The 13,416-nt window shown below is 50.1% G+C and overlaps 1 protein-coding gene across 1 annotated transcript in view; it reads right to left on the bottom strand.

Annotated features, from left to right (window-relative positions):
• Positions 1 to 9,149: 9,149 nt before the first annotated feature.
• CFAP251 (cilia and flagella associated protein 251) overlaps positions 9,150 to 13,416 on the bottom strand; it is a gene marked incomplete at its 5' end in the record, with an annotated part of 63,019 nt that continues 58,752 nt past the window's right edge. Inside the window, 3 exons of the mRNA XM_080821639.1 lie at positions 9,150 to 9,422; positions 11,150 to 11,251; positions 12,413 to 12,641. Coding sequence (XP_080677765.1) covers positions 9,286 to 9,422; positions 11,150 to 11,251; positions 12,413 to 12,641 — 468 coding nt within the window. The 3' untranslated portion in view covers positions 9,150 to 9,285. The remainder of the gene's footprint in view (positions 9,423 to 11,149; positions 11,252 to 12,412; positions 12,642 to 13,416) is intronic.

Genomic DNA, 13,416 nt, shown 5'->3' with positions numbered 1-13,416 from the left:
GGGAAGGGGGTGGTGAGGGTGTTTCCAGCTCTGGAGCGTGATATGTAGTTGTGAGGAAGCTCAGGCCCCGCTCCTGCTTCTAGGCAGCCCTGGTCCTCACCTAGCAACTTGCAGCGGCAAGTTGTTTTCATAAACAGTGGTGCTTTGGTGTTTGGGGAGTAGGCCATTAGCAGAGGAAGAGTACTGAAGAGAACGTTCCCTCTCCCCCTCTCGGAGACGAGACAAGAGCCGAAGGGTATGTTGCAGGGTGTGAAACCCCCCTCCTGTTTCGGAAAAGGACTCTAAACCTCAGAAGTCACGCAGCCAATTAGCAGAGTTCTGGCCAGAACCCTGCTCTCCTGCTGTGGTCTCCAGGATTCCCGGCTCCACATCCATCCCGAGGATGGAAATCAGCATGGCGGGAATGTTGACGCTATGGAAATTGGCAAGAGCTGTCCACCTGGCCCTCCTCCACCCAGAGCTTCCTTACAAGCATACCTCTGCTGGAGCTTAACGGGGTCCTAAACAAAAGTGAGGGACATCTCCCCAGAAATGTGGGCCTTATGATAGACTGGGGAGGTCCTGAAAAAAAAAAAAACTTTTTTTGACAAGCCAGATACTGTAATCTGCTGTCCGCATCTTTCTTGCCTAAAACTACAACTATAAAAATGGTCACCCGCTCAAATTCCAGTATATGGGCAATTTGCCTATCCATCCATGCAACCATTGGCTTGCCCAGAAATTGGGCCACTGGAGGTTATTTAAAAATAAAGAGATAGTGGACATGAAGTGCTTTGAAATACTGATGCATTCAAAGGCGAGTCAGTGTAATCCAGATGCTCTTCTAACAATAATGATTAAATACAGGGCGTCTGCTCAGGACCCAGTGACTTGGAGCAAAATCAGAGACCTGTCCACAAACAGGCTTGGTGAGTTCTCTGGTCAGGAACCTAGAAGGCTCCCCAAACGCCTTCTGCCTCCTTCTTGCACACTACCCGGCATCTGGATATCTGTCCCAGTTCTGGGTGAACCCTTGAGGGTGAAGGCCACCCCCTACTACAGAAGCTAGCAGTGGGGCCTGTCTCCCTCTTCTGCCAGGGCGTTAGGTCCTGGGCATGGGTCCCAACCTCAGCCAGATGGCAGATAGTTTAGCCAGTTGGTTTTTTAAAATAATAGCTTTATTGAAATATAATTAGCATACCATAAAATTCACCCTTTTAAAGTGGCTTTTCGTATGTTTACAGAGTTGTGAAACCATCACCACAATTATTTTTAGAACATTTTTGTCATCTGAAAAAGAAACCCTCTACCCAATGACAGTCGTTCCTCCCCCTCCCATCGCCCCCTCCCCCCGCCCCCGAACCGCAGATCTACTTCCTGTCTCTATGGATTTGCCTATTCTGGACATTTCACATAAACGGAATCATACGATGTGTGTCCTTTTGTGTCTGGCTTCTTAGCATATTTTCAAGGTTCATCCACGTTGTACTTCGATTCCTTTTTACGGCGGACCGATATTCCTTTGTGTGGGTTTACCACATTTTGGTTGTTCCGTCATTGGTTGATGGGCACTGGGATGTTTCCCCCGTTTGGCTCTTACGTACAAAGTTACTATGAGCATTACCATACAGGTTTTTGTGCAGATGTGTTTTTTCATCTCTCTTGCCTGTATATATACGGAGGAGTAGAATTTCTGGGCCATATGGTAACTCCCTGTTTAACATTTTGAGGAACTGCCAGACTGTTTTCCACAGCAGCCACACCATTTTCTGTTCCCATCAGCAGTGCACGAGGGTTCCAACTTCTCCGCATCCTCACCGACACTTGTTCTTTTCTTTCTTTTTTATTTTAGCCATCCTAGTGGGTGTGAAGTGGCATCTCACTGGGGTTTTGATTTTCACTTTGATTTTTTGAGGGAGCAGAGGAGCAGTGGGAGGATGACTTACAGCGGAAGTGGCCACTGGAGAGCCCAAGAGCGTTGGAGGCGCTGAGCTCCCAGCGTGGCAGGGCCGTGGCATCTGGCCGCCTTTGGTTCCTGCTCATTTTCAGAACTCGTTTCTCCACCTTTCCATTGCTTCTGTGAGTTACTGGATAGTCTTCAAATAAAGTCCCTTTCCGCTTAAGCTAACTTGAGCCACTTTCTTTTGCTGCAAATCAAAGATCACGATTGATACTATATTTAAGCTGTCCCTTAGTCTTGACACTTACTTATACTTTCCTGAATTTGTCTTATTGTAATCCTTCCCTTCTTCTCCCCAAACTGCTATAATAGTCTCCTCGCCGTTGTCCCTTTTCCCAGCCATCCCTTCTTGTCTGTCACCCAGTCCTATGCTTCTAAGATGCAAATGCAACCCACTTCTCCTTTAATCTTCAAGTTTAACCTCCTTGTTTTAGTGCATGGGGCCATCCATAATGTAACCACTGCTTTCTCTGGGTTGCTCTCCTGCCACCACCCCAGGGACCCCTCAGATTGGCTTGGAGTGCCTCATTTATGTAATTTCCTCTCCACCTACCCTGATCTCCTCCTCCTTCCCACCCCATCTGCTCTAGATGCCCCTACATCGTATCACAAGATACTGTAATTATCATTGACATGTGTTTCCCTCATTACAATGTAACCTTCTTAAGGGCAAGCACCAGGCTCTGCGCCACATTGTATCCAGGGCTTACCGCGCCGTGTTGACACTGAGGTCACTTCGTAAGAGGATCCGTGGGGTGCCGGTTATTGCCGTTCCGTCATTTATTCTAAAAAAGTAAAAAAAGGAAGAGGGGGCCAGCCGGACACCGAGGAAGGGGAGAGTGGCGTGCTTCGCGGAAGCTCTTCTGCGCAGCAGGCTGCCTTCTGGCAATTCCCAGCAGCAAGGGGCCAGGAAGAATGAAACATGATTGTTCGTGAAGGCGCAAGATCATGGAGAGCATTGTGGTTACATTTTTTAAGATACTGAAATCTCTGGGAAACTGAGGAAGATGGAGTGACGCCAACTCGGCACGTAAGGCTTATGGAGCAGGAGCCAGCTGTAAGCATTTCCACCTTTGGCTGGTGTCCCGTGAAAGAACACGTCAGCTTCAGGGCTGGCTCCCCACGTGACTTAGGGTCTTTCCTGGGATCCTCTATCTCACACCAAGACTCTGGATATAAAAAAACGGAAGCGGCCAGATCTTCCACTTGGGAGACCCGGCTCGCCTCCCTTCCTCCTGCTGATTGTTCACACGAAAACATTCCTGTTCAGACTCTCGAGGAAGAATCATACAGAAGAAACTTCTAGACCACTAAGGATGTTGTCTTGAGCCTACAACCCCCTCTATGGTCACTGAATGCTTCTGGCTTTCGTGCGCACTGTCCTCTCCATCCGGAATGTTCTCCCCTATCTCTTTCCATGACTGGCTCTCAGCATCTATGTCTCGTCTTCAGAGAGACCCTTTCCGACCATCTTAAGTAAAGCACATTCCCCTCTTGGTATTCTGTGTCATAGGGTCTGGGCTTTTTCTTTAAGGCTCCGAGCACAATTTGCAGTGACATATTTATGGGTTTGTTTCACATGAGCTCCCTAAAGACAATGGCCATGCCTGTCTTGTTCACCCCCGCATGCCCAGCGCTAGTGCACAGTAACTATTTGCTGGACTCATGAATGGACAAATGGACGGACGAAGCCTGTCTGTGAAGAACTCAGGCTCTCGCAGAGGAGAAACAAACAGGACAGCAGCCGGCCCCTTCGATAGGACGGTGTGCTCTGCATTTGTCACGACCCCCTCTCTCCCTCGTGTTGGAGCCTGAGCTCGATATGTTCACGGTGCTTCAGACCCCAGGGCGGGAGTGCTGTGGGGCTGGCTGGGGACGCGCCCCTTGCAGCACACCCCTCCGTCCTGTTTCAAGTGCTGGTGAAGTCTGTGCTAGCGGCTTACAACTGGACTGCTTCCCCTCCCAAAGAAAGCATCCCCACTTGCTTTAAAGAGTAAGATATAGGGGCGCCTGGGTGGCTCAGTGGGTTAAGCCTCTGCCTTCGGCTCAGGTCATGGTCTCAGGGTCCTGGGATCGAGCCCCGCATCGGGCTCTCTGCTTGGCGGGGAGCCTGCTTCCCCCTCTCTCTGCCTGCTTCTCTGCCTACTTGTGATCTCTGTCTGTTAAATAAATAAAATCTTTAAAAAAAAAATAAAGAGTAAGATATACAGAAATAAATACCATGTGGGCACTAGTGTGGTTTGTGACTTCCGATCAACAGAACAAGCAAACATGAAGGACTTGGGAAGGCCACGGTGGTTCCGTCCCGTTCTGCGGCCGCACCTGAAGTTAAACTCCCCCCATCACACCACTGGTCGTTGCAAACTACCAAAAACGACAGCGGGACCAGCAGTGGCCAGTGATCTTCCTGGGCCTGATGCTTCTCACCTGAGCATTGATAAATACCCATCGTGACCTAGAAAGGCCAGAGGCCTGCCTCACCTATCAGGAGCTCAGGGTAACGAGCTAAAGGGCACAGGGACCCCGCTATTAACTGTCCTGTGAGGTCATTCGGTCCTTATACTCTGTATCGCACTCTCATTGAAGAATGTCACATCAAGCCAGGGTGTCATTTCAGATTTTGGGGCTCGGTCCCAGGACCCTAGGATCATGACCTGAGCCGAAGGCAGAGGCTTTAACTCACTGAGCCACCCAGGCGCCCTCAGATTTTATTTTTAAGCAATCTCTACCCCCAGTGTGGGGGTCGGACTCAACCCCGAGATCAAGAGTTGCACGCTCTACTGACTGAGCCAGCCAGGCGAGCCTGGATTGTTTTTTGGCTTTTGTTTTTTGTTTTTCCCTTCAAGCTAAGCTACCGGAGGGTAGTTCTATGACATACGAGTAGGGTGGCAAGTTGCTGTTGATTCCCAGTGCCCTGTATCTATTTATTGCAGTCAATTTGGAAGCAGCTGCCTGCAGGGGAACTGTTGGCCAAATCCCTAAAGAGCGTGTTGAGGCTGAAAACACCAGTGTTGAGGGAGCCGTGGCTTAAGGACACAGATCTTTAGAAAAAAGACCTTTCTTGTCCGCATTGCCTGGAAGCGTAGCAGAGGCTCGAGTTCACAGAGGATAGACGGCAAGTGAGGCGAGCCCAAAGCAGTCGGCCCCGACTGGCTTCAGGAGCATTTGCTTGAGAACGGAGAGGCGCAGGGCAGATCACGGAAGCAATTTGGGGGTGACTCAGTCGGAAAGGTGGTGCAGATTTCTTTCTTTTTTTTTAAGTCTTAATTTTGAGATAATTTTAGATTTTAAAAAATATGTTTTTATTTATTATTTTAGAGGGAGAGAGAAAGTGTGGGGAAGGGAGAGGGGAGAGGGAGAGAAAGAATCTCAAGCAGACTCCCCACTGAGCATGGAGGCTGATGCGGGACTCGATCTCATGACCCCAAGATCATGACCTGAGCCAAAATCAAGAGTCTGATGCTTAACCAACTGAGCCACCCAGGCGCCCCAAGATAATTTTAGATTCATAGAAGAGTTGCAAAGGTAGAAGAGAGAGTACCCAGGGGCAGCGCCCCCTGCTTCCCAGGTGTGTATATCCAAAGTAACCACTATACTGTGATCAAAACTAAGAAATTAACACTGGTGCAATGCTGGTAACTACATTACAGACCTCACCTGGATTGCATGCTTTCCCCAACGTCCTTCTCCTGTTCCGGAAATCTGTTCTGGGATTCCATTTCTCCACTATGTCTCCCTAGTCCCCTCTGGTCTGTGACAGTCTCTCAGTCTTGTCTTGCTTGTCACGACCTTGACAGGTTTGAAGAGCACTGGTCAGGTCGTAAAGACGCAGTGTGTTCGTAAAGATCTGTGGGAACAAGTGAGCCTGGCCTCGGAAGTTCAGTGGCCTACAGACTGAGGGACAAATGAAGTCTGCAATTGTTCAGAATGGTTTTCACATTTTTTAATGGTTGAAAAAAAATCAAAAGAAGGTAGGGGCGCCTGGGTGGCTCAGTGGGTTAAGCCTCTGCCTTCAGCTCTCGTCATGATCCCGGGGTCCTGGGATTGAGCCCCGCATCGGGCTCTCTGCTCAGCAGGGAGCCTGCTTCCCCCACCCCCCGCACCCGCCTCTCTGCCTACTTTGTGATCTCTCTCTGTCAAATAAATAAAATTTTTTTATTTGATTTTTTAAAAAGATTATTTATTTATTTATTTGAGAGAGAGAGAGAGATCACAAGTAGGCAGAGAGTCAGGCGGTGGGCTTGGGGGGGAAGCAGGCTCTCTGCCAAGCAGAGAGCCCAATGCAGCGCTCGATCCCAGGACCCTGAGATCATTGAGCTGAAGGCAGACGCTTAACCCACTGAGACACCCAGGCGCCCCAATAAATAAATAAAATCTTTTAAAAAAATCAAAAGAAGGCAATTCCGTGATATATGGAAATGATTGTGAATTCCCATTTCAGTGTGCACAAGTAAACAGGATTGGAACGCAGCAACACTCACTCATGTCTGCATTGTCTTTGGTCGCCTTTCTACTCCAATGGCCAAGTCAGGGAGTTGTGACAGAGCCCATTTGACCTGCAGAGGCTCGATATCTGCTCTCTGGACCTTCATAGAGAAAGTCTGCTGACCTCGACATAGAGAGCCTGGCAGGACTTGGCGTCCGCCTTCATTTGAAAGCAAAGCCAGCTATGAAAGAGCTCCAAGTTCATCTGCCCAGTCATTCCACAGATACCACGAGGACCCACTGTCAGAGCCAGCAGAGACCCCTATTTGAGCAAGCGCTAAGGAAGCCAAAACTTTGGAACCGGAGGAGGTCAGTGTCCATCAGCAGCCTCCCCGGGTCTCGGTGCGGCGTGTCCCGTAATAATAGCTGCTGCCCTATTTTGAGCTCTGCCTATGCTGGTAACGCTTTACTTGTGCCCTCGCCTTTAATCCTCTCAAACAGCCAGGAGCTGTTCCCGGAGGAAACCGGGGTTTCAGAGCCACACCCCCGGGCACACGGGGAGCCACTGAAGGGCAGGAGCAGAGAATGAGCCCGGTTAAGCTCATGGGTTTCCAGAGCAGACACTGGGCAAAGAAGAAACACGCCATGCTGGGGAGGAACCTTGGGGTCTGGAGCAGAGGGACGAGGTGGAGGGGTGGCAGGGAGGCTCCTGGGGTTTCCTGAACTCTAGAAGCAACAAACCAGGATGGTTTGGTTGATCAGCAGCTGGGGGCCCCATCTGAAACAGTATTCTCCTTCCAAAGGAACAGCACAGTGTTTCAGTGTTTGGGCCTTAAGTCTTGATGGACAAGCCCGACGACTATACTTCTTTGGCTGTTCCTCGCTCCCTTCCTGGTGTCACTGCTCGGCCGTGCATGCTGTCAGAGGGTCTGGGGGCTCAGCTCACTCTGCAGGAAGGCTACCCACCACTTCCTACGCCTCCAGCATCTGTGTGGTCAGCAGGTGGGGCCTGCCGGGGATAGCAGGCCAAGGGCATCCTGGGGCTGAAGGGTACACAGGTCTTCTCCATGTTGGTCAAACAAGCTGAGAGATTCCCAAACAAAAGCACTGCAGAAGGGGGCTCCGAAGGTGGGATGGGAAACCCCTGGCCAAGCTGGGCTGGGAGTGGTTGGAATGCTATTGACAGGAGTCCTGCTGTCCCATTTTGGCTTCCCCTCCCGGAGGAGACTTGGAGACAGGGGAGCTGGTTCGGCACAGTGGGAGCATTGCAGGCACGGTGCGACCATGGCTCCAGCTCACTGGTCCAGCCACAGTGGGTCAGGCCACCGGCCAGTGCTGCTTAAGACAGTGATTCCAAAACATGCAGTCACCAAGAACAAAATCAGAGCGTGCCCAATTTAATGAAAGAAGCCTCTGCTTGGTGTCCAGACTGCATCCAATTCTGAGTAATTTTTTGAAGACAACAAGTCATCTGAGAGTTTCCTGTTCCCTAAAATGTCCCTAGGAACTTTTTAACCAGCTTGGTAATATATCTCCTAAGCCCTTAGCAGCTGCAAAATTGATTCATAAAGCTTGTTGGGTTTTTCTTCTCTCTCTCTCTCTCTCTCTTTTTTTTTTTTTTTGGTTGTTTGGGGGTTTTTTTGTTTGTTTTTTTTTTTAAAAACAAAATGCAAACCTGATTGCCAAGCCTGGCACCACGATTTGATGAGCAGACGCCACGGAAAACCGGCCCACGCCGTCGGTCCCAAGGTCACCGTGACACAACCTGTTTTGGGGTAGACAGTTCTGTTCTATGTTCCAGAATGTTCCAAAGACTCATAGAAGCCAAGTCTCCAAGTGGATGCCAGGCAGCGGGGAGCACTCTGCACACAGGGGATGGCGCCCCTGTCATTTACTTCTCTCACACGGACTCTGCTCCTGAGGAGGAAGGGCTCTTGGGGGAGCGGAGATGTCATCTCCCACCCCAGGGCCTCCGGGGACAGACCCGGTGTGGGTGCGAAGGACTGAGCATGCGTAGAGAATCACATTTGGCACACGGGTCTGCGTGAGAACTCATTACTGGTAACAAATCTCTAAAATAAGACCATCATTTCACTTGTTTACACAATGATGGTGCTCTATTCCCAAGGTCAAAACACCACTGAAAACTCAGTCATGTCCCCAAATATCCCCCGAGCTGGGTAACTGGGCCCTGTTTTTGCCTGCTACGTGTTTTGAAGCCCAGAGGAAAATGAGGCAGCGAATATCCCCCGCTGGTTTGGGGGGGGCGGTGTGGGGGAGGGGGAGGCTCACAGACCCTAGTCGGTGAGTTCTGCCCTCTGTGGGGCCGGCCAGGTGGTTTCTGGCCCAGGAGAAGCACGCAGGGCCCCAGTGGGGCTTTTTTGCATTCTTTCTGGCAGTTGCCACTGAGGCTAAGCATGGCCAGTGATGCTCTTCCGTAACGGCCACACACAACCGCTTAGGTGTTTTGCTGATGAGAACCCAGAAGCAGGGCCTCTCAGGAATCCGGAGCACCCCTGCATCCCCCCCCCTCCCCTAATCAAACTGCAGGTAGGGGTGACCCACAAGAGGTCTAAGGTCCAGGTGGCCCTCGAGGGCCACACGTGTAACTAGGACCAGCCCACCTCCAGGTCCTTTCCAACTCTGCTCTGGTAGCATTGCCTTACATTAGGCAGAGAGACGGGCCAGGGGACCCAGCCACCACGTACATCCAGCTGCCAGTGTGTTTCTTGCCTCCACCCACTTTCCTATTTCAGAAACAGTGGAATGTCCAACTTTGTGAATTCCATTGCTTAACAGAAATTTGCTTTTAATGTCTAAATGTTCCAAAGATTAGAGTGGGGGCAGGGAAATGCAGGGAAAGCAGTGCCTCTTGGCGGGGGGGGGGGGGGACACCCCGCACACACAAAGTCCTTTGTGCTTCAAACATTCTTTACAACTTCACTGACCATAGAATCTTGTCTGAAATCTTGTGAAATGGTTAGGCCAAGAATGTCCGTCGTGAATATTTCTGCGGTGATTTCGTCTGGAAGTTCTTCTTCAAGGCAGATTTCTGAACCTAGCCAAACAAGAAAAGAAAACAAATGCTTGCATAATGATTAGGTTTCTAACTTAGAAGCATTTGCCAAAAATACAAGGAACCTATACTAGACAAAAGTGAGAGGTGCTTTGTGCTACGGTTTGGCTGTGAGTTCTTAAAAACCCCTGGGTGGAAATTGGCTGAAATCCCTTCTCTACGGTTTGGAGCGCTGTTACCAAATCTCTGTGAACTTCACTGGAAAGCCTTAACCACATGGTATGGTTGATTTATGTGTGACAATGGGAGCATTACATCCTGAGGTCCCAAGTACACAAGGAACGGGGGAGGGGAGCTTGGAGGCTGGAAATGACCCACAGGATACTGGAATCTAGAACTGTCTGAGATCAGGAACCCTGTTTAATATGAAACTGGGAATGAACAATGAAAGCAGAGGGAGGAGCGTCGGGGTGGCTCAGTAGGTTAAGCATCTGCCTTCAGCTTGGGTCATGATCTCGGGGTCCTGGAATCAAGTCCCACGTCGGGTTCCCTGTTCAGTGGGGAGCCTGCTTCTCCCTCTCCCTCTGCCTCTCCCCCTGCTTGTACTGTCAAATAAATAAATAAAATCTTTAAAAAAAAAAAAAAAAGCCACCTCCAGCTATCTGAAGTCTTCACGAGGTTGTTTGAAAAAAAAAAAGAAAGAAAGAAAGAAAAAAGGGAGGCAGAGCGATTGGTAATGGTGGCAGGCTCTGACCACGACGGGAAATCAGGCAGCATCTGGGGCTTGGCAGTGGAGACACCCCCGCAGGCCCGGGAGAACTGCTTATTTTAATTTTTTAAAAAATACTTTATCGGGCACCTGGGTGGCTCAGTGGGTTAACGTCTCTGCCTTGGGCTCACGTCATGATCCCAAGGTCCTGGGATGGAACCCTGCATCAGGCTCTCTGCTCAGTGGGGAGCCGGCTTCCCCCCCCACCGCCCCGCTCTCTCTGCCTGCCTCTCTGCCTACTTGTGATCTCTGTCAAATAAATAAACAAAATCTTTAAAAATATATATTTTATGTATTTATTTCAGACAGAGAGAGAGCATGAGCAGGAGGAGGGGCAGAGGGAGAGGGAGAAGCGGACTCCCAGCTGAGCAGGACTCAACCCCAGGACCCTGATCATGACGTGAGCCAAAGGCAGACGCTTCACCAACCAAACCCTCAGGCGCCCCTCAGGAGAGCGGTTTAGACTGGATTCTCCAGCACTTAAATTCACAAGCCCAACTTCAGGTCCATTGTCCTCCCTTGGGTGGACTAAAGAAGGAGGTGGGCCATCCTCTGGCAGGAGGGGAGAGGAGGGCGAGCTTTAGGAACTTCCAAGCCCTGGTGGCTTGAAGCCGGGCTGATGCTTGCTTGTTGCCTTGTCCCTACTCAAGTTTCCCGACAACGCCTCTCGCAAAACAACTTCCAGGCTGTATCTTCTCGTGGTCAGGACTCATGCACCCCAGCCGAAAAGATGAAGACCGGGTCCGTGGAATTAAGGGAATGTGAGAGCAGAAGGCACCGAGGACGGACAGCACATGGTAACAAAGGCTTTCATCTCTCAGACACGACCACTGCTCGCTGGTCCTTTCCTAACTTATTCATGGTGGGTCCCCAGCTGAATTTGCTGTGTGCACGGTATTAAGGATAGAGGCTCGCACCAGTCAGGGGAAATAAATGCACTTAAGTCTCCAACAAATTGGGGAGCCACGGCTGCACGCCCAGGCAGAGCCAGCCGCAGTACCTTTGACAGAGGAAGCCGCGGGCTCGGATTTCCACCCCTCAGGGTTCAGTCCAAACAGGGTAGCAAAGCAGTCAGACATCTCCTCTTCGGTCATGTGCTCACCTGAGAATCGTAGAGAAAAAAGTGTCCATTCAGCTTCCGGGACGACGCCTCATGTCAGAGCTTAGCATCATCGTCCCGAGGTCTTAAAGAGAATTACTCCACGATTTCCTTTTCTTGATACACAAAAACAATCTACGGGGTCCCATGTCACTGTCATATATCCTTTCTCATGTTGGGGTTAAGAACGGTGCTCCCAGAAGGGGAAGGTTGTTGGGTTCGTAAGGAGAAAGAAGACAACTTTTTTTTTTTTTTAAGATTTTATTTATTTATTTGACACAGAGAGAGAGATCACAAGTAGGCAGAGAGGCAGGCAGAGAGAGAGGAGGAAGCAGGCTCCCTGCTGAGCAGAGAGCCCGATGCGGGGCTCGATCCCAGGACCCTGGGATCGTGACCTGAGCCGAAGGCAGAGGCTTTAACCCACTGAGTCACCCAGGCGCCCCAGAAGACAACTTTCTGATAAAGGCTGCACTCAGCTTCATTTCCCCTTCCCTCATGCCGGGACCACCAGTCTGACGGAGAGGAAGAAAGCCTACCTGACTTCCTCATGTACAATAATGAGGAAAACAGTGGGGAAAAACGGAAAATTTTACATTGGCGTTCTTTTACCTCACCATTGCGTCCCAATGTCATCGCAGCCCCGTGACACTGGTGGCTCACCCTTTTGCTCCCCTTTTACAAGTGAGGATACTGATCCTCACGGGGGTTCAGCAAGTTGGGGCATAAATCACATTCTTAGGGACCCAGGATGGCACCCTTCCCATCACCCTGAGTTTGCCAGCTCTACGGATCAGCAGGTAGCATCCATCATGGTTGAAACCATGGTTTTGGGGGGAGGCAGACATCCCCCCCCCGATTAAAGATGCCAGGGGGTCTGCCGCCCCCTCCCAAAACAACTCCTCTCCAGTGGCAACAGCCCAATGGTGTGATAAGAAACTCCCTATTGGGGCGCCTGGGTGGCTCAGTGGGTTAAGCCTCTGCCTTCAGCTCGGGTCACGATCTCAGGGTCCTGGGATGGAGCCCCCCATCGGGCTCTCTGCTCAGCAGGGAGCCTGCTTCCCCCCTCCCCTCTGCCTGCCTCTCTGCCTACTTGGGATCTGTCTGACAAATAAATAAATAAAATCTTAAAAAAAAAAAAAAGAAACTCCCTATTTATGGATTTACCTTTTGTCAGAAGCAGATTCAGGAAATCTTCTCTTCGTATGGCCTTTTTTCCTTTCGAATTGGTAAAACCAAGAATGTCAAAGCTCTCCTGGATCCCACGCATGGTGTTACCGAAAGGTGGCCTGTGATTGAGGTAAACTTGGAAGAAATCTGGTAAGTTGATTTTGTCAATTAGCTCTCCAGTGTCCACATATTTACTAAATCTGACTTCGTTCAACATATCTTCAATCTAGGGAAGAGGGTTAAAAAAAAAAAAATAAAAAGACCACGGTGAGCAGGAGAGGCACTTCGGGGGGCGCCTGGGTGGCTGTCTCGGTTGGTTGGTGGGGTGTCCAGCTCTTGGTTTCGGCTCAGGCTGTGATCTCCGGGTTACAAGCTCGAGCCCTGTGTTGGGTCCTGTGCTCCGCAAGGAGTGAGTCTGGTTGTCCCTCTCCCCCCCCGCCGCCCCTACCCCACTCTCTCTCTCTCTCAAATAAATAAATAACACCTTTTTTCTAAAAAAAGAAAAGACACCTTTAAAAAAATCTTTAAAAAAAAAAGACAACTTGCTATATTTCTAAAAATTGGACAGTAACTGACAGATGTTTATAGTTAACTGAAAACCTGTCTGTTGAGGGTTGCTTATATCCCCCTAGAAAATGATGTTGATGTCCTCACCCCCAGGAGCTCAGAATGTGACTTTATTTAGAAACAGGGCCATGGCAGCCGTAATTAGTAAAGATGAGATCATACTGGGGTGGGATGGGCCTTTAATCCATTGTGAATGGTGTCCTTATAAGAAGAGGGGAGAGACACAGGGAGGGGACAGCCATGTGATGACAGAGGCAGGGAGTGGAACGATGCTGTTTCAAGCCCAGGGCTGCTGGTGGCCAGCAGAGGCTGGAGGAGGTGAGGAAGAAGGGAGGATTTCACAGAGAGCACGCCCCTGCTGACAAGTGGATTTATCCTACAGGAGGATACATGTCTGTTGTTGGAAGCCACCAGGGTGTGATGCCTTTTAACAG

This window comes from Martes martes (genome assembly GCF_963455335.1).
Source record: "Martes martes genome assembly, chromosome: 13".
In the NCBI taxonomy this organism is placed as follows: domain Eukaryota; kingdom Metazoa; phylum Chordata; class Mammalia; order Carnivora; family Mustelidae; genus Martes; species Martes martes.
Note: the sequence above shows the minus strand (reverse complement) of the source record. Positions and strands in the feature narration are given on the sequence as shown.